Here is a 25,053-nt window from a genome sequence, read left to right on the forward strand (position 1 = left end):
TGAGAGAGTGTGATTTTCACCTGTTTGCTGTATTTTTGGTGTCCACAATTATTTTGAGTGGGTCGACTTTGGGTGAATTTTTTATGCATGCAAATGAGTTGGTTGTTTAGTTGACAATTTGGGAGTAGTTAGTATTATATATAGTCGGTATTTTTGTTAGGGAAATGTTCTTATAATAGTGAGATTTTAGTTGGGAAAACACTCGGAGACTTTGTTTAGTACTCGGGCGGCTCTCGCCCCAGGAGATGTGAAACACATGAACGAGTATCGGAAGTCGTATCGATACTTCTAAAAGAACTGTCAGCGGATGCAGATTCATACAAGTACTGTACTGAATATTTACCTACTACCAAAGTTGGCGCTCAGATCCCATATTCCTTGAGACGGAAAAACGAGCACTCTTGGTGGTGATGTTGCACTAGGATAATATGCCTGCCCATACTGAAAGGTAGTCATGTTGAAGCACAGCTGTCGGGATATAACTCTACGTAATATCTCTCCGACCAAAACGATACCGTATAATAGGTATTTCCGATAAACTACAATGATCCACTCTCTTCTCTTGGTTCCGAGGTCTTCTCTGTATGGACTTTGGCTACGTCTAATCTTAACGCGAAGCTGGCCGCTTCCGGATTTCCGTGATATGCATGTAAAAACTACGTCTTTGGAGTGGAGACTACAGAATACAGAGGTCGGTGTTGGCAGTTTCACAAAGTTGCTTTAGAAATATTTCGCTGATTCCTCCACCCTGGTGAGTAGCTGCAGTAGTTGTTTAGTTCATCGTATCCAACTCAATTGCTTAGTTCTACTTCCTTATTGCAGTAAAGTTTTGTTATTATATAAATAAAAAAGTTAAGTTCGAGTTGACCATTGTGGAGAAGTAGTACACCGTAGCCATCTCATGGCCATGAGTGGTGGTTACACCTCGGTGATAAGAAAACCTGCGGCAGTGGATAAAAGTCGGTCATTCGGCCGGTTAAAGCTGCTCTAAAACTTGGGTATGTACTAAGAATAGCAGTCGTCGCGTGCACTTCACCACATGATTATGTGTTTGTCAAAGGCTGGCTCACAGACAGTTTCCAAGTATTATGGTCCCACCTACTTGTAATCCCTCTCTCATATCACATGACATGCAGACTTTTCGTACAATCGATCGTCATTTCCACGGATATTAGATGCCGAGATACAGTAAATCCGATCAACAAGGTGAGTAAGCCAGCTACGTTTGGGTGGCGTCTCAGGACGGAAACTGAAGTCAACATAGCGCCGTCTGTCCTCCATTCCCCAGGCCTTAGTGTGTCTATACGAGAGCCTCCGCCAGATGCAAGCTGCGCCAGTATCTACTGCAAGAGCGCATCTCTGTAGCGGTGCCGTGAGGGTTTAGCGGTTGTAGTGGGATTATAGCATGTGGTATGTACAATATGAGTATATACACGAAGAGTGACTTGTATGCCTCGTGTATCATTGTTTCTAGGGGCTTCGTTCTACGTCTATCTGGATCTCTGTGTCTTTAGCCAGTACTAAGAACACCAATAACACACCTCGTTTATACATACTGCACAGCAACAATGGCATATAATGCCTACAAGTAGCGTGACATCTGGTGAACCATATGTCCCCTGTTATCCTTTGTTCTAAAAATTAATCCTTGCTCAGTGCCGTCGGGCCTTACCCTACAAGTAGTTTGTGTAGCCTATAGTTCCTGATTGAGACGTGCACGTATCCAGCCTATCGCACAGACGGAGATAAGTCGCTCGATGAGTACATTGCCTTCATATTGTGGAACCGAAAAAATGCATATTATTTCACTAGGCTGGGTCCAAAGAGCACTACAAGTAGTCCAACGGTGGTTAGTACAAGTAGTGTGAATTCAAAGCCCCAAGAGAAGGAGTGCTTGTGACCCTGATTGTATCTTCCCTCTCTAGGGATCCGCACTACGTGTGTATTGTCTTTGTCCTTGTCAAATGCAAATTAACCTTGACCCAGGGCTAATGGCGTGTTAGCTCTCCGGAATAGTGCCGGGATAGTTCCATTTTGGCTTCTTAGCCGTTGAAAGTTCGACAAGCATCTACTTGTATAAGCCATTGCAGTAGGTGGCAACGGGTGCACTATCTGTGTGGGTTGAGAGGATGTGTGAACCTGTCAGAAACACACATCACCAAGTCAAAGAGGTGCCAAGACCCTAAGCGAAGAATTAAGCGAGAAACTCAGCAAGAAAAGCACCATAGGATGCAACCATGTATCATAGAGACATGGCGCTGAGCTGTTCCGTAGCCCTAACTCATGATTTTACATACACAAACATAATTACATGAACAGAATTCAAGTAACAGTATTACATACAAACGTTGTGTGCAGGTATATCGAAACATTAAACGCTCCTTGACATCGCAAACGGAGCAAGAGAGTAATATTATTTTAATTATTTTATTATTATTTAATTATTAATACGATACGAGGAACGGAACCTGTATAACCTCGTCCATGGAAATTTACTCGAAACCATTATCCGTGTGTTTCAGGGGCCCTGTTGGGGCCCCCAAAAAGGATGATTTACATTCGAATGCCATCCGTGCACTCTACACTGATTTTTCGATGGATGAATTCTCAGCTTCCATTGCTGGGTGCTGCGGCCCATCGTTTAATTTGACGCAATCTAAGACAGTGCTGACGCCATGAAGCGTTTAACGTTCGACAGAGAATGCGGGTTGGCGATACTCGCGTTGTACTCCTTTGTCATTTCTGGGCTGCCTCTACCACAACCTATATTCGGAACGTCGGCACAGCGATACAGTAGCTTATAGGATAGGGCTATTGGCCTGCCTCGGTACTCAGTACGATAATCATGGGTCCTTTTTTCGTACTAAAACCTACACTCTCTGGTTCCTGCAGGCCTCGTTACTGTTCCTAGTCTCTGTCCATTGTTTTCTTGTACCTGGAGGCATCTTCTCCACCCCCACGAGGCTGAGTGAAGGAGCAACACTCTTGGGTTCCTTGGCGCTGCACTCCCACCCCCTGCTATAGCAATTATAGTCTATATACTGCGGTGGAGTGGGCGGCACGCACGCCCCCTCTGTGGAAAGAAAGATAGATACAACTTCCTTCCAGAAGCTGTGGTGCACGCAGCAACTAGGGTTAGAGTTGATGGTGGGAGCACTAAAAGCAGACTTTTAGACGACCCGGAATTTGCTTTTGCCGGATTTTCACACTCTTTTCTCGGATGGAAATTGCAGTCTTTATCCCTGGTGCTGCACAGTAGTGGCAACTCTGTTGCGAGCCTGATTTTAATCTGAGTCCGTAGTCGGATCTTTTTTATAAAGACGTTGGACGGCGGAGTCGACTTAGCCCTCTTTCTGCGTTGTTCCACCTGCCGAACACATTCTTCTTCACGACTCCTTCTCCCAAGCTGCACACTTGAGGGCTTTAATCGCTCCATCCCCCCCTTGGCAGAAGACTATTAACAGCTTGGCGCTAAGACCCAACACATTACGCACATTACTTACGTTTGCATGTCCTCTGCTACAACGGCGCTGCACGTCCAAACCCAGCGTTAACTAAGCTCCAGCTCCACTGCTGTGCGGACTACCACAACCGCCATTCGAAAAAGACCATCTTCTCTGCGACCTTCACAGCAACATCTACACCCATCCACAACAACCACGTCGCCCCACCAACACAGCTGATGGAATGTACCATCTGTCTCGAGCCCATCTCCGCGGCCTCCACGACAGGCCATGTGCGCTGCGGCCACTGGTTCCACTTCGACTGTTTGCATCTCTGGTCGCAGCGAAGTAGTTCGTGCCCCATGTGTCGCCAGCAGTTTGACGAGCTGACCAAGAGAACCATCTACGAGTCGGAGACGTCGCACACAGCGTCTTCAATCCCCATCTTTGGGCCAGTGATCAAACGGATTCCGTGCGTACGACGACCGGTGCCGCTGTCACCAGTGCCTCCAGAAGAAGCCATGCGCCTTTACGAGTTTGTGTTCCAGCAGGACGACGCCGAAATGGAGGACGTGGAGTGCGAACTCTGCGGTCAGAGCCCCTGTGTCTGTGGCAATCAAGAGGAGCCCTCGTTTGCCCACCCTTCAACCACAACCCGAAGACGAGGACCTAACAGAAGCCCCGGCCGAAGTCGTGCCTCGAATATGCTAGGACGGCTCGGTCGACGTCAGATGTCGCAGAACTCGCAGTCTCACCTGGTTTTCGACACCAGGCGACGCCGGACAACCTCGGCTGCAGGCGCACGGGGACTGACGCTCTCCTCCGACAATTACTTTCTCAACGATGACGACGAGGAAGTCGACCCTCTAACCACAATCCCAACCGGACTGTCGTCCTCCCGAATGCTCGACGACGAAGCCATGGGCCGCATCCAGGACAATATTGAGGAAACCAGAAACCTGGCTCGAGCATCGCGAGCATCTGTGGAGGAACGTGCATGGCGGTTTCTGGACGAGTACCGCCGAGAAGAACGGCAACCCAACACTGGTCGACGCCGATCGTCGCTGTTCAACGTCTTCAATGCCGATAACGAGGACGAAAGCCGCCCTTCTACTACCAACGATACGCCCCGAACCAGTGTCCCCAGCTCTCACCACACCTCTGTGGCTACCTCAATTTCATCTGCATCTGGCTCGTCTGTATTCTCGGCCTTTTCCTCGAGATCGTCAGCCTCGTCCTCCCGCATGTCATTGGCCTCGCAGCCGTGCTCTTCTCGACAATCGAGTACGCCCATGCTGTCGTCTCCAGTCACATTTCGACGGCCTACCCCTCTGCCGTTCAGAAACCCGCTCGCCACCAACTCATCTAACAGCACCAACGACAATACGGCTGAAAGCGAAGTTCCCAGTCCTCGTAGCGGAAGCCCCAGAAACAGTCCTCCAGCTGAAGAGGAGACACAGCAACAGCAACCCCCATCAGGCTCAGTCAGCCCAGCCACAGACGCCATTTCGCACATCCATGTAAACTCTCCTGAGACCGCCACAGGCTCGTCCACAGCCGAAGGCCAAACCCCTCTAACCCACAACTCTGCTCAGAACTCGGCCGAGAGTGTCAGCAGCAGCGGTCATTCGTTGTCGTACGAGAAAAAGATGGAGATCCGGAAGATTGTCAAGACCCGGCTGCACAGATACTACCCGGATTTCATTTCCAAGGAGCAGTTTACGGAAATCAACATGTCCGTGTGTGATCGGGTCTACTCATACATTAAGGAGTCCGAGTCTCGTGAACCCTTCACTGCCCCACAAGCGGAAAAATGGACCAAGGTTGTCCACCACCTTGTGAGTGCGGATCTCGTGGCGCGAGATTTGCTCGGATAGACGGTGCAGTGCAAGGATATATTTATTTATGCCCATCTTTTATATTGATCGGCCCCATGTGGAACATTACTTTTCTTTCAAATAGTTCTGTACTTGTATATATTTCGATGAGTTGAGACTGAGCGTATTGTGTGGAGTGTCAAACGTCGGCTTTTAGAGCCACGGCAAAATGCGTCACGCACTGCATACGAACTACTGGTAATTACTTGTACAAACTGCTGTTGAACTTTTTTAGGTTGCGTATTAAGCGTATTTCTGTGAGACACAAAACGGTCTAGCGAGTGGCTATGGAGAGAAGGGCACGTCCCCCCTTGCGACTGGGTTGTCTTGGATGAATTTGCAGTAGCTTGTGCCTGTGTTTGTGTCTCAGAGTCCGAAAGATGGCAAGGGCTTGTCAAAATGAGGCTTACTTAGTAGTGTGTGTATAGTCTGATTCCAAACGTTGGATGGTGGGCGTGCTATTTGTAAGCATTGAGAGTCTAGCATCGGTTGTGTCCAATTTCGCCTCGACAGAGTTTCGAGAAACAAGCTTATGTCGAGGGGGGCTAATTTATGAGGGTGGTGTGAGATACGCGATACGGCAGGGAAAATACAAGTACAGTGCCAACAGTGTGTTGCAGGTACAATTTTCGTGTTTGAGACACGTATCCCGTATTGTCGGATGTTTCTGTTTCTCGTGTGATCACTCCAAAACCAGTTCTATAGCCGATCAGTCGACTTTCACAGCATGCCTTCTTTTACCGCCGTAAACCGGGACTTGGCTGCATGGCATGTTGGGTGTCCAAGTACAGTACAGTAAGTACACGTCTGTGAGGCCCTTGGAGATCAACAATTCAACAGAAGCGCAGGTGGATCTGATTAGGGCGATGGCGGGCTATGATTGGTCGTCTTCCTGGAGATCGATAGGGTTGGAGATGCACCAAAAGACGGCGTAAGGGCAGCTACTAGACACGTGATATACTGTAGGAACCCGTCAAATACAGTGTCAAATACACTGACAGCTATTAATCATATCAGATCTAGTCATAAATCATTACTCTATTAAGTTAATAGTACATTGCCAACACTAGTCGCAGCTGGCCATGGTTTTGTCAGACCTACCGTGGTAAGTCTCTATGCCAAAATCGGATGGGATCCGATTACTCCTCAAACTGGGCAGCAAAAGGCTTTCCGATACAGGGGGTGTTCTCGAGCACACCTCGCATGTACTCGTAGACGGTGAAGGTGACGGCCTGGCCGGGGGCAACTCGCATGATTCGGGGAGTGATACCCTTGTACAGAGCTCGGAAACCCTCCTGGTGGATGAGCTGTCGGGTGATTCGAGTGAATCGGGAGAGACCAGACTCGTTTCGAGTGGCGGCTCCACCCTCTCGCTGCATTCGGGTCTTGATGGTATCGATGGGGGCGTTAGAAAGGGGACCCAGGGCACCGGAGATCAGACCGATGATGGAAGTCTGCCACGAGGGAAGGACACCCTTGAACTGGGGCTGCATCTCGTTAAGTCGGGCCTTGAGCTCAGAGTAGACAGTGAAGTTAACACCCTGGTTGGTGGCCTGTCGGGTGGCAGTGAGAATCACACCTCTGTACAGAGCAGAGGGACCCTCCTCTCGAACAACGGTGTAGAGACAGTGAGCAGCGTTTCGGTACTTGGGGACATCGAGGGGATCAGCCATGGAGTGGTGCTGGGCCTGGAGTCGGATCTTGATGACCTCAGTGGGGTTGACGACCAGAACAGCTTCGGTGGTTCCGGCACCAACACCGGCAATGAAAGTGTGGAAAGCACTGATGGTTCCATCAGGCTTGGTCAGAAGACCTCGGTAGTACTCGTACGAGGTGAATCGGATGGCCATCTTGGGCACAATACCGGTCACAACGGCTCCGAGACCCTTGTAAAGAGCCAGAGGACCCTCCTTCTTGGCAATGTTAACACCAGTCTGGACGAATCCGACCTCCTTAACGCCGTGCTGTCGGTTGGTGAGCTGCATTCGCACCTTGATGGTGTCAAGAGGATGGCAGACCAGGGCCTCAAACAGACCGGCGGTTCCTCCAGCCAGGAGATCAACAGCGAGGTTCTTCTTCTTCTTTCCGTCAGCAGCCATTTTGAGAGTGTATGAGTTGTGAGAGTGTTAGGACCGACATGGTTCGGGACACACGACTGTATATATATGCTGGCTGCGGGCTCTCCCTGTCTTCTCCAGACTGACAAACTCAAATCTCTTTGTTTGTTGTTTTCACATTTGCCTCGGGTCAAAGGCGGAATGATCGGACCTTCGGGCAGAACCGGAGAGGGTAGCACGTGTGAAAAAAAAAATGAGAGTGGCCATGGGATCCAGAATAGGAGGTTGAACGGTGGCCTTGACGTCAAAATCGTAGTCGTGCAACGTTCCAAGCTCTACTCGTTCACCCTCAGTCACTCCAGCTACGCTACCCACCAACATGTGCCGGGACCTTTTATCCGTGCCCTAACCCTGCTAGCCTGTCCTCGAACCATGGCTTTTTTTTTTTTTTTTTTTTGGCCCGGCGAGCCCAACTGCTGCGCGCTGTCGGTTAACTGTCGGCAGGCCATGAGCTACAAGTAGACTGACTGCCTTGGGGTGGAGTGTGGGGCTATGGGGAGTTTGTTGGGTCAGGTACTAGAGGCCAAATGGAGCCGCTTGCCGTATTAACACTACATAGACGGGACCAGATTTGGTACTTGTGGCCTGTGGCTGATATTGGTAAAGTGCACTCGTGCACTTGTAAACCTCGTCTCCATATACAGTCCAATTAATCCGCCATGTCTTGTCTGTTCTCTTGTTGCTGTGCTTTGTTCATGTCACCTCGGTCCGGGGTAAACCCGAATTGGGTTTGGTGACTCATGCCGATGACGGCGAACGGTCGCTGTGGTGCACAGGGAGTGCTGGAGAGCAGTGTGTCAACAGAGCGTCTGTATTTTTCCTCTTTTGCCAGCACAAATGCAGGGCGTTTTGCTGCCGAGGAGAATCCCCGAGGGGTCTCCGAAATGGCTTATTTAGCACCTGTCACCACCCTCGTTTCGGATCTGCGCCTATAGGATTTCCCGTGTGAGAAAGGGGCCCTGTCGTGGTCTGGTTCTGCTCTTGGACAATCCCACCTCATGTTCCAGCGTAAAGTTCAACCGACTTTTTCCGGGGTACTTTATCGTGTGACAAAACTGTCAAGAACAAGTGTCACTACAAGTACAGTAGTTGATGGTGTTAAGCATGTGATGATGTATGTGGGAAATTAACACAACCGTTCATACAGATCAGTCTTCTCCCATTCAACACTGATACCCAGATGTGTCGTATCTTACACTTGCCTCCAAGATAGCCCCACGGATATTAGTTTTTGGTTTTTTTTTCACGTCCACTTAGACTCGGGTTGTGCAAAAAAAGTACAGTTTGTCGTTTCGGACCTTGCTTGCCGGGTCTCGAACACTTCTACCCCGCGTTACGGCTGTTACCCCAGGTTTGGCGTTGTCGTGTGTACAACTAACGGCAAGATAATCGCAGCCCGGGCCGTCCAACTGCACAAATTGTGCTCGCTGCAGCTGTACCGAAGCTGTCGACGCGCCTACTGTACCCAATTATAAGTAGCGGTAATGTAGTCGTTATCGAGGCCGGCCCAACGGAGCTCAAACTGCTGAGCGTCTAAAATTACCCGGTAGATCAACGACGTATGGCTACGACAAGTTCGAGTAGGCGGCTCGTTGGATTTGAACTCGTTTGTGTGTCCTCCACCGTCTTCGCAGTCTCCACCTGCGGTGTATCTCCACGCTACTGCTGATTATACGTGGACAGTAACTGTCGTACATGGCGCTATGATCACACCCTCGTCTGAAGATCCCTCGGCTGCCGCGTCCAGACCCCCAAATTATGTCATGCTGCATGGACACCAGTGTCACAGATATAGACTTTCTGTTACAGAGGTGGGTGGAGCGTGGATATGGATAGCAGAAAAAGCAGTATAGGGACTAAGTAGGTGATGATTGAAATGCTCCTGGTGGTCACGTGACCATATCTTCTTTTCGGGTCCCGTTTTAGGGGGCTCGGTATCGTATCGTATCGTATCGTATCGTACCTGATGTCCCGAATGTGTCATTGAATAGGGGGTCTATCCACTTCGGCACACACTCGGCCTGTATCGTAATGCGTCAGAGGGAGCATGATGGAAGCACCGCAGAAAAAGCTGGGCCTGATAGGGAGATGATGCCGGTGGAGGGTTACGAAGGATGGGAAGGAGATGAGCCAGTGTTTATGATGACCCGACTATTGGCTATTCTGCTTATTGGAACGGAGGAGTGTGTGCATACGAGTGTATATACGTATCACAAGTACAATTGCTGGCGGATATCGTACTGATTGTCTGTGTTACGCGGTATGTACTTGTACATGGTTTGTGTCAACGGCGAAATCTGGAGATGTTCCTTTCCTGGTTTAGTCTTCCAGGGTTGGTGTAGTACGGATTATCCAAGCTGGTTTGTTTCCACATACCCAGTTGGTTCAGATTCACTTTGGTGATGAGGGCACATGTTCCCGCGTCAGCCTTAGGTGATCAAGACTGATACAGTAAATCCCAGTATATAATATACCCAAATAGACAATTCATCAGGATGCTTGACCTTTGTAGAGCAGTCCCTCAGGGTGTGTCACGTGACCTCCTGCGCTCGGTGGAGAATGGATCTTGGCCCGCCGATCTTGACCCGTGGATCTTGGTCCTGGCACCACCTTGCATAGCAGCTCAGCAAGTGATATGGCTCGGTGCTGTACTTGTTGTTTACCCTGATGACTCCGGTCGTGTTACACCAGCCGTATGATTTTGATGGACAATGTTGCATGTTGTATATATCTGAGGAAATTACAACAAATCCTGTCTGTTTGGCATATTTTTTTGGCATAAATCGTTAATAATTACAGTTATCTACCGGGTCGGGTGGGACGCTTGAATCGAAGACCGCCCTTGGCTGTCTCCTTCTTCTCGGCTACAACCTCATCAAGGTCAAGATCTTCGTCCCCAACGTCGACTGTCTTGGCCACGGTGATGTTCTTCTCAATGTTGCTGAGAAGAACCCGTCGTGACGCAGCATACAGCATTCGCTCCTTGATCTTGGAGCCCGAGGGACATGTGTAGATGAACACCACGCCGGAGGGAGACTTGTACAGCGTGTACTGAGGGTGGCTTTCGGGAGTCTTGATCTCTCTCCAGTCAGAGACAGACGAGATGGAACCAGGAATGACCTCCTCGTTGCTCACGTCGATGGTGAAGGGCAGAATGGCGCCCTCGGAGGCAGACTCGAAAGAAGCGAGCTTGTCGTCAAAGTCGGCCGCATGCTTCATCTCGATACCCTTGGAGTGTGTGATGTTGACGGAGTGGCTCTGGGCAACGCCGGCCTCGTTCTCCTTGACGAACTTGAGGCTCTCCTCCTCTCGGGTCAGGGGAGCTCCCAGGTTGGCGTGTCGAACGTGCGACTTGTAGCCCTTCTCAGAGATGTCTTCGAGCTCGGTCACGAACAGATCAACCGGATTGGAAGCACCGAGTTCTCGGGTAAGAGCCTGCTTGGACGAGGCGTACAGCATTTTCTGGCGCACCTTGGCGTCATCAGGCACGTAGGTGATGACCAGAATCTCGTCGTTGTTTCGGTACAGCAGGTATGCTGCTTCTCTGTCGGACAGCTTGGCTCGAGCCTCCTCGAAGCCGCTTTCGAATGTGTGCGAGTCGTCGATCTCGTGTGTGTGTTCGAGCTTTTCGTCCTGGATCTTGACGATCAGTCCTCGGCCGAACGAGTGTAGTTTCTGGGCCAGTCCGGGTGTTGCTGTGTTAGCTCAATTGACGTGTGCTGGCAGAGCGGTTTACCTATAGGGGCGTACTGGCAGTTTTGGTCGATTGTGAGGCTGCTGTAGAGACATTGGGGTCCTCCTGTTGAACTGTGTGTCACGATTGATGCTCCTACTCCTCTTCACCGGTCTTGTACTCACCTTCAATTCCACTTTGATTCATTGTCGATGATGCATAAAGTCACGCAGCGAAGGTTGGTCATGTCCGACATGCATGATAGCAACGGCGTTGAGTTACAGATTATGACGATATCCGGTACATGAGGTTGATTGCATAGGACAGGAATTCTGACGGGGTCTGGTCGGCTAGGATAGTTTGGCGCTTCGGATCTCAACCTCTTTTTTTTTGGTCTTGGAATATGACACTCCTACGAGGACCGTATACTCCTCCTGATCAACATGCACAGCAATGTCACGATATTGTAAAGGCTGCACTTGTAGTTGTAGTTGTACATTTCAGGAACAGATGCCAGACCCACACTTGACATAATATAAACAAATACAAGCGCTCATAACCGCGACCATGGCCAAGGCAGACACAAAATGCACATTCCACCGTTCCCACAACACTATACCTGTCAGCAGACTCTCTACATACCACATTCTCACCAACCACTGCATCAGGGTAACACTGCAACGGAGCTAACCTCGGACTTACAACACTTGTAGTCATCATGAGGAAGACTGCAAAATCCAGACCATCCCTGCGGTAGCACACCGCTCAACTGCACACTACGTGTTGCGGATTTTCAGGCGATTACCACCAAGTTGTGTTGTCAGGTCCGACCTGTTCACGCTCTCGCGGCTAAGACAAAAGTTGCGTTACGTCATGTCTTACGGCTACAGTATGTACGAGTAGCCATTTGTAATTTAGCGTATGTGAATCCTGATTAAGTCATGATTTGAGTAAAGCATCGCCTCGAAAGTATCGGAGACGAGGCTGTCATTACTGGTACAGCACAATGGACTGCGATGCAAGACGCGCTACAGCTCCTCCTGCAGCCATTCCCCGCCCACTAATCGCGTATCGCGTACTAGCGGTAGGCCCGGTCGTCACTATGTCGTGATACTGTACTCCCACCATTTTCCACAGTGCGCCAGACATGTACATATTCCTCGTGACGTGAAAAACAACTTGGGCCCAAACTGCGGAAGTTTGTGAAGCTTGCTGCATGTCTATCAACAGGGGTCGATTGGATGCGGAGCCGTGGAGTCTATAATACACCAGGAGGTGTAGACAAAGGTCGACCAACCTCCTCCCCAGCTGATTGATCTCAGCCTCCCCCTTCATCAGCTGCACTCTGCAAGCCGTGGTGGGAAAAGAAGAGACATAAGCATCTTTTTGACGCGCCTAACTTTTACCCCTGACGCGTAAGTCCGCTGGTACATGGGGAAGGGGGTGGACACTGTTGAGGCTCAACGATAAAAGGGTCAAATCGAGACGAATTGGCCGGAAAACGACGGTACACGACTGGGACGAAACACCCAATCACCTGTCTATCCGTGCCTATAACATACCCCTGAAGCTCGATGTCACGGACGATCACCGGTGTTGTGATTGGCATGCACCGAAGCCGGATGCGGAACTCTGTTTGGAGAGTCGAGGAAAGCCCTCGACACGTTGTAGAGATGATAGCAGGCAACAATAACGACCAAGACCAGCAGGTATCGCCCCATGACCTCCAACTGCCCCTTTGGAGGTTCCCTATAGCCGCAGTCTGTCATCTGACAGGTACCGTTGTCACGAACCCTGATAATGGTGATACTGAGTTAGGATTTTGGTCCGAGGTCTGAGTTAATTTTAAGAATCGAGCCCTGGGACAATAATAATGGGGGGTTTGGACAGTCGAGATGGATAATATCCAAGGCAGGAGCCGAGTGTGTGGGATCCAGAGACGTTTAATCATCCACACACACCTCCTCTCCTCCTGTATCAGCCTTGGGCATCGCACATTCCAGCCCAAAAGTTAGGTCTGCTTAAGGTTGCATTCTTCACCCCAAGCATTGTTCATAGTATACCAGCACGCAGAGTGTACATAGTGTACATACTACACGAGAGAGGTTCACTATCACCAACTCTCACAACTTTTTCCACACACTCGACCAGGGCGATTGCACTATGCAATGAACACACCGAGGGCGGCGCCGAATACAGTCCGACTGGGGCCCGAAGGACAGCTTCTGGGAGGGTCCCCGCCAGACATAGTGGAATACCTAACGTCTCCACACACGCTCGACTACACACTCATGTCCGACTTTTTTCTCACCTACCGCATGTTTATGGACGCGACGGAGCTGCTGGGGCTTCTTCTGGGGCGGCTGGAGTGGGCCATTGGGGTACAGAACGAGGTGAACAAGGCGTTACGACAGAGCCAGAACGCGCGCAACAGTGAGAAGGGGAGAGACGTATGCGTCCGAACGTTTGTGGTGCTGCGGCATTGGGTGCTCAACTTCTTTGCAGACGACTTTGTGCCCAGCCACACGATCCGATCCATGTTTGCAGACACTCTCAACCGGCTGAACGACTCTAGCATGGTCCAACAGGACGCCAATTCACAACGCATTGTTTTCCAGCTCAAGAGCATCTGGACAAAATCAGTCAGCATGTACTGGAACGTGCCGCAGGATCTGGCCACCATATACAGCGGAGGGCTTGTAGGAGAGAAGCTAGTGGTCGAGAACAAGAACGCCAACCAAAGACTATCACTTAAACAACCACATGTCAGACGGAAGACCATCCTGTCTCTGTACCAGGACATTCCAGTTTACAATCCCGAGACGGCGGAAGGAGCCAGCAACTCCGGGAATGAGTCGATACCTTCCATTTGGACCAATTCTAGTATCGACGGAATTGCAGACGACGACCACCCCCTGAAACGAGGACACTCTACGATCAATGGACACATCATTCGAGGAGGAATTGCGGCTCCCAGGAATGCAGGACTCACACTAATTCAACCACCGACGCCAATTAAGTCGTTCAAGACCGCAGAGGGATCGCTGGTATCGTCACCAGAGGTCAAGGACATTTTGCAGAAGAAGGATGCCAGATCACGCAGCACACGTCAGAGTCTCAACATGAAACTGGTGCGGTTTGCCACGAGACTCATAGGCGAACATGAGATGGAGGAGCTCAGCAGAGAACACGTGTCTCCCCGAGTCACAGAAAGTATTTCTCTGGACCTGAGATACGATGTGCTGGGACAGAGAGTGTTGCAGGAGCTGCGCCATCTGGTTGAGAGCAAGGAGAAGCAGCTGAACAACAAGGCCCAGAACGACGAGGTTTTCGAGGGCTTCACGTTTGCCAACGAGGGTAACAATGGGAGCCAAACAAACGAAGTAGACGGTCTCGACGGTCAGGCGGGCCAGGAGGATAATTCAGCCGGAAGAGAGAGCAGCAAGTCGTACGTTTCATACACTTCATCATTGGACTTTGATTTCAACCTGGTATCCACACCCCAGAAGTCTCCTACTCGGCTTAAGAAGCAGCAACGATACTCGAATCTCAACTTCAACAGTCCCACCAAACAGCCCCGAAGTCCCACCAAGGAGAACAGAGGCAAGCTCACGCCCTCGTTCATCGAGGCCATCAACTACTCGGTGCGCAATTCCGATGTTGGAAACGTGACAGAGTCGTGTGGCATGTTTGGAGTTGATGCGGAGGCTGTGGCTGGACTAGCTCAGATTCCTGACGACACAACCGAAGAAGACGCCATTGTGGCTGCTCTACAAAAGTTGGAGGGTACCTATGTGAAGGGCGAGAAGAAAAAACAGCGAACGAAAGAAGGAGACGTGGCTCAACAAATGCAGGATGAAGGTATTGAAGACGAAAGCAGGGATGAAAATGACTTGCAGAACTCCATCATTGGCCTGTATGACGATGATGAATCGCTTGATCCGTCCATGGTACAAAATGTGTCTGATCTGGACATTCCTGCTGGATTCAAGCCCAGTAAGAGCCTTGGACGAAGACCCAGTCCCAATCTCAATGTTGATGTCTCTGGTGGACCCTCTGACTCATATCTTCCCGATGCCATCGAGTTTGGAGCTTCATCCATTCCTGATCTCTTTTCCAACGGTCGTCACTTGCCCTTCATTCTAAACTACGATGCTGAGACTCTAGCTCAGCATATGACCCTGATTGAGCGTGATTCCCTTGCTGAGGTGGACTGGAAGGAGCTGATTGAGGCTCGATGGAACAAGAAGCTCGAGCCTGTTCAGTCGTGGACCTCGTACCTTGTTGCCAAAACCAACATTGGAGTTGATATGGTCATTACACGGTTCAACCTCGTGGTCAACTGGGTCATCTCCGAGATTCTGCTTACAAAGCGACTGGCTGAGCGGATCTGTGTTGTGTCCCGGTTCATCCACATTGCCTTTCTGTGTCGAGAAATGCAGAACTTTGCCACTCTCATGCAGATTGTGCTTGCCCTGTCTTCTAGTCACGTGTCTCGTCTCAAGGAGACCTGGCAACACATTTTGCCTCAGGACAAGAAGATTCTGGCCGAGCTGGAACAAATTGTGGTTCCCCTGAAGAATTTCCACAATCTCCGGCAAGAGTTTGTGTCCATTGACCCCGAGAAGGGCTGTATTCCATTTGTTGGTCTATCTCTCTCCGATTTGACGTTCAACAATGAGCGTCTCAAGTTGAGCGAGAATGGAGACGTCAACTTTGAGCAGTACAAGACGTCTGCTTCCATCGTCAAGTCCTTGATCCAGTGCATCGAGTGGTCCAAGAACTACCGGTTCCAGTCTGACGTGGACATTGTAGCCAAGTGTCTTTACTTGCAATGTCTGACCAGTGCGGAGATGGACCAGTGTTTTGAGTATCTTGTGGATCCCTAGGTTTCCCGCTTTACTACGCGGAGGACAGTTAAAAGAGTGCCATTAACGGCCTCAGTTATTTATTTGCATCAGTAATAGTAATAAATGTACACTATGTTTGACGACTTGTAGTAAGAGCAGTACATACAGTAATTGTATAGTGTTCTGATTATATATATGGTGTTGGGTCTAGACCCTCCTTGGAATATGCTCCCCCCACGCTTACCCCCCACGTTGCCTTAGAAAGTGCTCATAAAGTTGGCAGAGTGATACTAATAAGGTGGGCACTAAATAAGTCAGCGGAAATCTGGACTCCATAACTTGACAAGAGGGACATTAATCTCCACCTCCAGGGGCTTCTCCGGATGTTACACGGCTAAGTATCGTGACTAACATGGGTAGTTTGCTGCTCTTATGCCTGACAGACCCTACAGACATCTTTTCTCAACTCCATTGTGGACCGGTAGGCTGTTATCTGCTCACTAAGCTGCTCCCGACTGTGTATATTTCTTCGCTATTTTAATACTTGCTACAATAGTATTAACGGTTATTCATTATAGCAATCAAAATACTTGCAAATACCGGTACTTGTACCTGGCTATTCACTTTCAAAAATCACTACAAGTATGTGCAAGTATGTACAAGCAGCGAACTTTATTTATAACACAACGGCCTGGTAAATGAAACTCTAGGGTGGTTGCAAATGTGGTGGTGGTTCCAGTGAACCGAGTAGTGGCGGACTAAAAGTGCGTCACCTGCGTGTGAGCCATTTCTTTTTCACAAACAGTGATTGGTCACTCCCAAAAAGAGTGTTTTTTCTATCCAAAAGGGGGCCAATTGCGCGTGTTTCAAAGAGTGGCGCTTCAGTTACCTTGCATCGCGATTTCCTTGCGGCGTCAGAGACTCATCTTCGTGTTTGCGACATCGATATGCAAGCTCCTACAACCCCAGATCTTCCAGTCCGAGAGAGCCACAAAGTTTGAAGGGGGAGGGGTGTGACAAGCCCAAGAAGGGTGACATTTATTTTCCGTGGGGTGTGTCTTTGTCTACGCTGTAGTTTTCGTGATCTCAATCAATGATTTCTGTATGATAATCTGTTGGGCCATCTTCAGAATGCCTTGCATAATAGCAACCAACATTGTACCTATAGGTGGTTGCTGCTTCATACGAGCTTGCCGTCTTATATTGAGTCTAAAGGGCGAACACACTGAGAAACAAAAAAAAAGAGAACGGAATCCGGATCTATCAGCCCACATGCTTCCAGACAAAGAGTCAAAAGACCTACTGTATTAAGACCCTGACCAATAGAGTGACCTCTGTGGGTCTCTTTTTTGTCTGGCCTGGCCCATAAAAGGGAGCCTAATACTGGCCAATCTACACCTGTAGTCAGCAGTCTAGATTTCCTCTTCAAGGTCTTTTACTAAGAGTTAACAACGGTTCTACACGGCGCATGCACCAACGTATGATAATGTAACATCATCACAACATCCAACGAGGTCGAAACCACTCACACCCAGCACTTTAAACAGCACCCAGAAATCAATATATCGTCTTGAGTCGCTCCGCGGAGGGGAATTCTACCTTTGGATTGTTTCATAAGCACGTATAATCGTCCCCTCATTGGTAAATAATCTGACTAGGTTTCGGCTAGGTTTGGCTTGCCTGCATCCCAGGTGCAGCTGCTGACTATTCGAGTACCTCTAGTGCCTTGCTGTGAGACAAGGATTAGTAAAAGTGGAGATGATATATAAGGAGGGAACAGGACCCTTCGTCCCTGGCTCAATTGAACAGTAACATCTACAAACAACATGTCCAAAGAACTCTACGCCAATTCCAAAGACGACGCCGTCTACTCCACCTCCTTCGGAGTCCCCTTCCCCCACCACCCCTACTCTGCTCAGCGAGCTGGTCCTACCGGGCCTCTGCTGCTCCAGGACACCTATCTAATTGACGCTCTGGCCCATTTCGACCGAGAGCGAATTCCCGAGCGAGTTGTCCATGCAAAGGGAGGAGGAGCCCACGGCTACTTCGAGGTCACCGATGATCTGTCTGACATCACCTACGCTGAGCCCTTCCAGAAGGCCGGCTACAAGTGTCCCGTGACGGTACGATTCTCAACTGTTGGAGGTGAGCGAGGCTCTGCTGACTCAGCTCGAGACCCCCGAGGCTTTTCCATCAAGCATCGAACCGACTGGGGTAACTGGGACATGGTGGCCAACAACACCCCCATCTTCTTCATCCGAGACCCCATCAAGTTCCCCCACTTCATCCACACCCAGAAGCGAGATCCTCAGACCAACCTGGGTGCTGGACCGGACGCTTCTCACTTCTGGAACTACCTGACCCAGAACCCCGAGTCTCTCCACCAGATCACCTACATGTTTGGAGATCGAGGCACTCCTGATGGATGGAGACACATGAACGGCTACTCTGGCCACACCTTCAAGTTCATCAGCAAGGAGGGCAAGATCACCTACACTCAGTTCCACTACATCACCGACCAGGGTGTCAAGAACCTGTCTGCCGAGAAGGCCGGTGAGCTTGCAGGTGCCAACCCTGATTCCTCTCAGCAGGACCTGTTTGAGGCCATCGACAACGGGGATTACCCCTCGTGGACGGTCTACGTGCAGACCATGACTCCCGAGCAGGCCGAAAAGTTCCGGTACTCCATTCTGGATCTTACCAAGGTCTGGTCTCACAAGGAATTCCCTCTGCGAAAGGTCGGCAAGTTTGTGCTCAACAAGAACGCCGACAACTACTTTGAGGAGATTGAGCAGGTAGCATTCTCTCCTTCCAACCTGCCCAACGGTCTGGAGGCCTCTGCTGACCCTGTTCTGCAGTCTCGACTCTTCTCCTACCCCGATACTCATCGACACCGACTGGGTCCCAACTTCAACCAGTTGCCCGTCAACCAGCCTCGAACCTTCCAGAAGGGGTCTGGATGTCCCTTCCTGGCCGGAAACTTCCAGCGAGACGGAAACATGGCCATCAACAACCAGGGCAACCGACCCAACTACCTGTCGACCATCCGACCCATCCAATCGGTTTCTGTGCCTGACGAGGACTTCAAGAGTACTCACAACTACACTGGAGTGGTCACCAAGAAGATGGAGGACGAGTCCTTGTCTGTGCAGACCGAGGAGGCCAAGAAGCACGATGAGAAGATCTGGGAGGGCGCTTCTTACATCTACGTGTCTGGAATCCAGGACATTGATGCGGAGCAGCCCCGAGCTCTGTACGAGAAGGTATACGACGATGCTGCCAAGGCTCGGTTCATTGAGAACGTGGTTGGTCATGCTTCATCGATCAAGCAGCCCGGACTTAAGGAGCAGGTTGCCAAGTACTTTGGCCAGATCAACGACGATCTCGGACAAAAGGTGGCTAAGGGTCTGGGTGTGAGTTATTAGGTTGGAAATTGAAGGCAAGCGCTGCCTGTATGTTAGTTACTTTGATTTGATGTTATGATAAGAGAAACGTAAAAGAGTGTATACAAGCAGTCAATAGCCGACATCACTACAGTTACTTAGGACTCAAGTGTACTCGCACCCTACTCGCACTGTAAGACAACAACCCCATCAACGTATGCGAGCCGAGTATTACTCAGGCATATCAGATGACGCGGCTAAATATCCTTGGCGCTAATATATGGAACTATTATCTGATACGCGGAGGCGCTCATAAAACTCAATTGCTGATATTGAGGGGGGGACGTTTTAGTTAGCAGAGCCGATTCATTATAGTTTCGGAACATTCAGGACGGTTGTTGACTCTGAGACAGAGAGAGTAAGCAACTGCTATAGAACCAACGGAGGCATCTGAGACACGAACACCGTATATCAGTTAACAATCCATTACTATCCCTGACAAACCCCTATCTTGTATCTTACTAGTGTCATCCGTTATCATTGACATGAACTGTATGTGCCTGGATGTCACTCAACGAACGATGTATTGTTAAGTGTCAATCAATTGACAGTGACCCCCAATTGCGCCTGACTTGTTTTAGAGTGTGGTAAAGCCTAAAGATCAACCTGCTTAATTGGACCTTGTCTGATACACGGATATTTTCTCCGCAATCGTTGTACCCCATCTTTGTACGCCCCTCGCACCCCCACTCGCACGCACTCAATCTGAACCTTGTTACAGCTTACCCCAGTTATCGTTATCAAGGTTTCCAGCATGCAGTTCGAGACAGCTTTGTCATAGGTGGTAGATCAACTATAAATACGCCAGCTAACCCCCCAGGTAACTTATCAATCAGTCACTCAGTGATCCACTGCAACACTTACTACAATCTCAATCACCACCCTTATTTTGCAATGACCGACTACGAGGCCCGAAAAACCTACATTGCCCGACGAGACGAGTCAATGCGGCTGGTTGACCAGGTCTTCGACAGCCCATTCAAAGTCGCCGATCTCAAGGTCCCCGACGAGATTCCGCTTGATGCTAAACCTCTCTTCCTGTCGCTGGTAAGCGATGATGACCGCAAAATCCTTCAGATCCCACCCATGGAGCTGTTGGAGAAACTCAAGAGTGGCACTCTCAAGGCAGTCCCAGTAGCAGGCGTCTTTTGCAGAGCCGCAGTCGTGGCCCAGAAACTCGTCAACTGCTGCACCGAGTTCCTCCCCGACCTCGCACTCATGTACGCTAAAAAAGCCGATGAGTACATGGAGAAGAATGGCAAACCTATGGGTCCCTTCCACGGTTTCCCCTTGTCCATCAAAGAGCTGTATGCCCTGGAGGGCAGGGCTGCTCACTGGGAGAACCCCGACCTCATCAACAACATGCAGACCGACAACGCAGTACTGGTCAACGGTCTTCTCGAGCTGGGATGTGTGCCATTTTGCAGAACCACCGCGCCTCAGTTTCTCATGTCTATCGAGTCCTTCTCTCCCATGCACGGACTTACTACAAACCCTCACAACACCAGCTTGTCCTCTGGAGGCTCTTCCGCTGGCGAGGGTGCCATGATTGCCATTGGAGCGTCTCATCTCGGTCTGGGGTCCGACATTGGAGGCTCCATTCGAGTGCCTGCGGCCTGCTGTGGCATCTATGGCTACAGACCTACAAACGGACGAGTGCCTATTACTGGTGCAGACTCCCTGACACCAGGTTACAACGCCATTGCCGGTGTCGTAGGTCCCATGGCATCCTCGGCAGATCTTATCACTCTCTTTATGGAGTCTATCGAGAGCCTGGAGCTCTGGAAACGAGATACCTTTGCCGAGCGGTCTGCCTGGGTGCCTGTCAACCCCAAGGAGGTCACTGTAGGCTATCTTCTCGACGATGGACACGTCAAGCCCCACCCCCCAGTTGAGAGAGCCATTAAGGAGTTCATTTCCAAAATGGAAAAGGCCCAGCTTCCGTTCACTGTCAAGTTCAAGCCCTTCACCCCCATGCAACACGAAGAGGCCTGGAAGATAATCACAGGTCTTTACTTCCCCGACGGTGGTCAGTTTTTAAAAGACGCTCTCACCAATTCGGGCGAGAAGGCCACTGACCAGACCAAGATGATCGCCCTCGAAAACCCCAACTGTGTTGAGCACTCGGTGAAGTCTCTGTACGCCGCGCAGGACGTCAGAAACAAATACAAGACAGCATACCAGAAGCACTGGAAGGACCAGGGAGTGGACGTGGTGATCATGCCCACAGTTCCATCAGCTGCCATTGTGCCAAACACAACAAAGTACTGGGGATACACTTGTGTGTGGAATTTGCTTGACTACCCTGCTACAATCATGCCCATTGGTAAGGTGCAGGAGAGTGATAAGAAGGACGAGAGTTATACTCCCCGTAACGATCTCGACAAGGCCCACCAGGATCTGTATTCTCCAGAGACTTACGCTAATGCTCCTGTGGGTCTCCAGATCGTCACTCCTCGATGGAATGATGAGTTGGCTCTCAAGATGATGGAGGTGTTCTCTCATGCTATGTGAACACGAAAAAATGTGTGTATTTATCAACGATCTTTTCGTCTCGTACTCCATATAGTTTAACGTCCAATCATCTATTGAATTCAACATTCTTGTATGATAGACCACACCTCTGGTGCTTTTAATTATCATAAACCCATCTATAACTCATCGAGGGGTAATAACGTATCCGGACGTATGTACTGTACTTGAAGTATAAATCTATTGCTGTAATAATCTACTGCTATATATTCTATCACCCTAGATCTATGATCGAGTCTTGGCCTTGGAAACGTCGCCGGCGCTGATCTCGACTCGCTTCTTCTGGATAGCCTCCTGGCCAACCAGGTAGGTGATATCGTCCCAAGGATGTCGGTACAGACCGGTCTTGAGTCGCTTCTGATCGAGATGGTGGGCAATGAGACCAATGGATCGACCGAGAACGAACAGACCGTTGAGAACACCGTTCTTGAGGTAGTCCTCAGTCTCCTCCACAGTAAAGGCACCGCAAGATCGCATGAGATCGACAAAAGAAACAGCAATAGCACCGTCAACGTTCAGAATCAGGTTGTCCTTCTTGGAGGTGGTGACCTCCTCGACAGCAAGGGCGTAGTCGAGCAGCTGGGTGGAGGGGAAGTTCTTCTTAACAAAGTCCTTGACAAGCTCGACTCGGAAATCGGGGTTGTTTCGAGACTTGACTCGATGGCCAATACCAGGAATCAGCTTGTTCTGCTTTCGCATGGTATCAACGAACTGTCGGGGGGACAGACCCTTGTCGTAGGCAGTGGTGAACTCGGTGGCAGCACCGTCAAGAGCACCTCCGAATCGGGTACCAATGGTCAGGAGACCAGCAACCAGGGAAGAAATGAGATCCTTACCAGCTCGGGTGGTGATAATGGTGTTCATGGCACCGGATACGGCGGGACCGTGGTCAGCAGTAAGCATGAGAACCATCTCAAGAAACTTGGAGGCGTAGTCGGGGAGTCGTCGTCGGAACCACAGCAGAGACATGACACCGCCGATACCAATGTCCTCCTTGAAAACCTCGGAAATGGGCATGCCAGCGTACAGAAGCTCCTGGCCTCGGTCATCGGAAATAGTGGAGATGAAAGCAGCGGGCTTTCGGATAAGACCAAGCTCCTGGGCCCAAGAGTAGTCAATGGGGATCTTGGGGACCTCAGGCTCAGAGATTCGAGACAGCTCGCCCTTGGCGACCATCTTCTCGTAGAGCTCGGCAAGGACCTCGGGCATGTCCTCGAAGGTATCGGGGACGTAGAAGCCAGCAGACTTCATGGCGGCGTTCTTAGCCTTGGCAGTCTCCAGGTCGGAGTTGGCCATGGAGCCGGCGTGGCCGAACTGAACCTCAGTCTTGAACATGGAGGCACAAGTACCAATGGCCCAAGCGACGATGGGCTTCTTGATCTGGCCGTTCTTAACAGCCTCGATGACTCGGTACTCCTCAACACCACCAACCTCACCAAGGAGGACGATGATCTTACACTTGGGGTCGGCCTCGTATCGCAGGATATGGTCAATGAAGGTAGTACCAGGGTATCGGTCACCACCAATAGCAATACCCTCGTAGACACCGTCGGTGGTGTGAGAGATAATGTTGTTCAGCTCGTTGGACATTCCTCCGGACTTGGAGACGTAGGCAACGGAGCCGGGTCGGTAGAGCTTGGAGGCGACAATGTTGTCCATCATACCTCCGGTGTTTCCAACCTTGAAGCAACCGGGCTTGATACCTCCGACGGTAGCGGGACCAATGATGGTCACACCCTTCTTCTGGGCCTTGTGGAGGATCTCTCGGGCTCGTCGCTCGGGGACACCCTCGGCAATAATGGCGATGGTTCGGAACTGGGGGTACTCGAGCAGCTCCATGGTAGAGGAGTAGACGGATCGAGAGGAGGCAAAGTTGACCACGACATCGACCTCGGGGTGCTTGGCAGCGGCCTTCTCGACCTGCTGGTAGACAGGGAGAAGAGTCTCCTTGGTGCCCCAGTACATCTTGGTGACGAACTGGCCGCCGAAGGGATAGATGACACCGGCCACGGAGGGGTTCTCTCGCTTACAGATGAAGTCGAAGTCCAGCATACCCTGGCAGGCTCGAGGCTGGAGACCATAGACGAAAGATCGTGTGTGGTTATGGAAGAGCTCGTAGGCGGGGTGCTCCTTGCCCACAGGGGCGTCGAATCGGGAGATGTTCTCGTTGGCAGACATGTCTGATGAGGTGAGTTAAGGGGGAAAAAAAGAGAGATGTGGGACCAATATAAGAGAGACGTAGACGCACTTTGTGTCACCAACCTAATTTCAGTTTAGTTTTTCCCAACACCCAACCGCGAAGTGGGGGTGTGACAGTGTTGAGCTACAACACATTGATTAGGGGCGATATATGCGATTGGGGTTGATTTTCAGGCACAATTACACATGATATCACGTGCCACAAGTTAATTGGCACCAATATACCCCTCCGCCTTCATGTTCTCACTGGTCATCGTTCCACTTCTGTTGTGTTGTGCTCCTACTGTAATGGAAAAGTCTATTTGGTAAACGACTCACTCGACCTAAACGATGATCGTTGGGATCCGAGGTCAACTCAGCCCCCAACTAAGGTTTTTTTAAATTCCAATTTTCACTCCAGAATCAGATTCGAACTGACGACTTTACACACACTTGATCACCCAGCCCCGAACTCCAACTGTCAAAACGCCTGTTGGTTTCCTAACCCGAGTCCCAATTCGGCTCCACACGTTGGGTGGTTTGATAACAGAAAATACCGAGGCGGTGAGTGGCAAGTGGCAAAAAATTAGATATGGGAAAAATGAGGCAGAGAAAGCAAAAGAGCAGGGGAAAGTCGCCGGAAAAAGAAAACTCCGACACGCCAAACGTGTATAAGCACAGGTTCAGGGCACCAACCCGCAAAATAAACGTATCTTCAACGTCCAAAACTCTGCGCTCGCAAAAATTAGTCTCCGACATACATACCGCGTATGCAGAGAACCGAGATTTTAGATCTCCGTGTGCCGCAAACCTGTGCCTTTGGTAGGTGGCTGTTATCTACATCTACTGATAGTGGGGGTTTAGTGTGTTTGTTTTTTGAAATAAAAGACGAAGGCAGACCGAAATCACGCCCTACCAACCCCCCTTCCCCTCAGCTCGT

The 25,053-nt window shown here is 50.2% G+C and overlaps 7 protein-coding genes across 7 annotated transcripts; 4 read left to right on the forward strand and 3 right to left on the reverse strand.

Annotated features, from left to right (window-relative positions):
- Positions 1-3,682: 3,682 nt before the first annotated feature.
- On the forward strand, positions 3,683-5,320 carry YALI1_E41110g (uncharacterized protein; the record flags this gene model as incomplete). Its single annotated transcript, XM_504781.1, has 1 exon — positions 3,683-5,320. The coding sequence occupies one exon, from the start codon at positions 3,683-3,685 to the stop codon at positions 5,318-5,320; it is 1,638 nt and encodes a 545-aa protein (XP_504781.1).
- A 1,139-nt stretch (positions 5,321-6,459) lies between these two features.
- Positions 6,460-7,419, reverse strand: YALI1_E41148g (uncharacterized protein; the record flags this gene model as incomplete). The annotated part of the gene is made up of 1 exon (XM_504782.3): positions 6,460-7,419. One exon carries the CDS (start codon positions 7,417-7,419, stop codon positions 6,460-6,462), a length of 960 nt encoding a protein of 319 aa, XP_504782.2.
- Positions 7,420-10,236: 2,817 nt separating this feature from the next.
- On the reverse strand, positions 10,237-11,317 carry YALI1_E41185g (uncharacterized protein; the record flags this gene model as incomplete). The annotated part of the gene is made up of 2 exons (XM_504783.3): positions 10,237-11,132; positions 11,296-11,317. The coding sequence occupies 2 exons, from the start codon at positions 11,315-11,317 to the stop codon at positions 10,237-10,239; spliced, it is 918 nt and encodes a 305-aa protein (XP_504783.1).
- A 1,961-nt stretch (positions 11,318-13,278) lies between these two features.
- Positions 13,279-15,999, forward strand: YALI1_E41206g (uncharacterized protein; the record flags this gene model as incomplete). Its single annotated transcript, XM_504784.3, has 1 exon — positions 13,279-15,999. The coding sequence occupies one exon, from the start codon at positions 13,279-13,281 to the stop codon at positions 15,997-15,999; it is 2,721 nt and encodes a 906-aa protein (XP_504784.3).
- Positions 16,000-17,786: 1,787 nt separating this feature from the next.
- On the forward strand, positions 17,787-19,385 carry YALI1_E41251g (uncharacterized protein; the record flags this gene model as incomplete). Its single annotated transcript, XM_504785.3, has 1 exon — positions 17,787-19,385. The coding sequence occupies one exon, from the start codon at positions 17,787-17,789 to the stop codon at positions 19,383-19,385; it is 1,599 nt and encodes a 532-aa protein (XP_504785.1).
- Positions 19,386-20,297: 912 nt separating this feature from the next.
- Positions 20,298-21,917, forward strand: YALI1_E41276g (uncharacterized protein; the record flags this gene model as incomplete). The annotated part of the gene is made up of 1 exon (XM_504786.1): positions 20,298-21,917. The coding sequence occupies one exon, from the start codon at positions 20,298-20,300 to the stop codon at positions 21,915-21,917; it is 1,620 nt and encodes a 539-aa protein (XP_504786.1).
- A 243-nt stretch (positions 21,918-22,160) lies between these two features.
- Positions 22,161-24,113, reverse strand: YALI1_E41315g (uncharacterized protein; the record flags this gene model as incomplete). Its single annotated transcript, XM_504787.3, has 1 exon — positions 22,161-24,113. The coding sequence occupies one exon, from the start codon at positions 24,111-24,113 to the stop codon at positions 22,161-22,163; it is 1,953 nt and encodes a 650-aa protein (XP_504787.1).
- Positions 24,114-25,053: the final 940 nt, after the last annotated feature.

This window comes from Yarrowia lipolytica, chromosome 1E (genome assembly GCF_001761485.1).
Source record: "Yarrowia lipolytica chromosome 1E, complete sequence".
Taxonomy (NCBI): domain Eukaryota; kingdom Fungi; phylum Ascomycota; class Dipodascomycetes; order Dipodascales; genus Yarrowia; species Yarrowia lipolytica.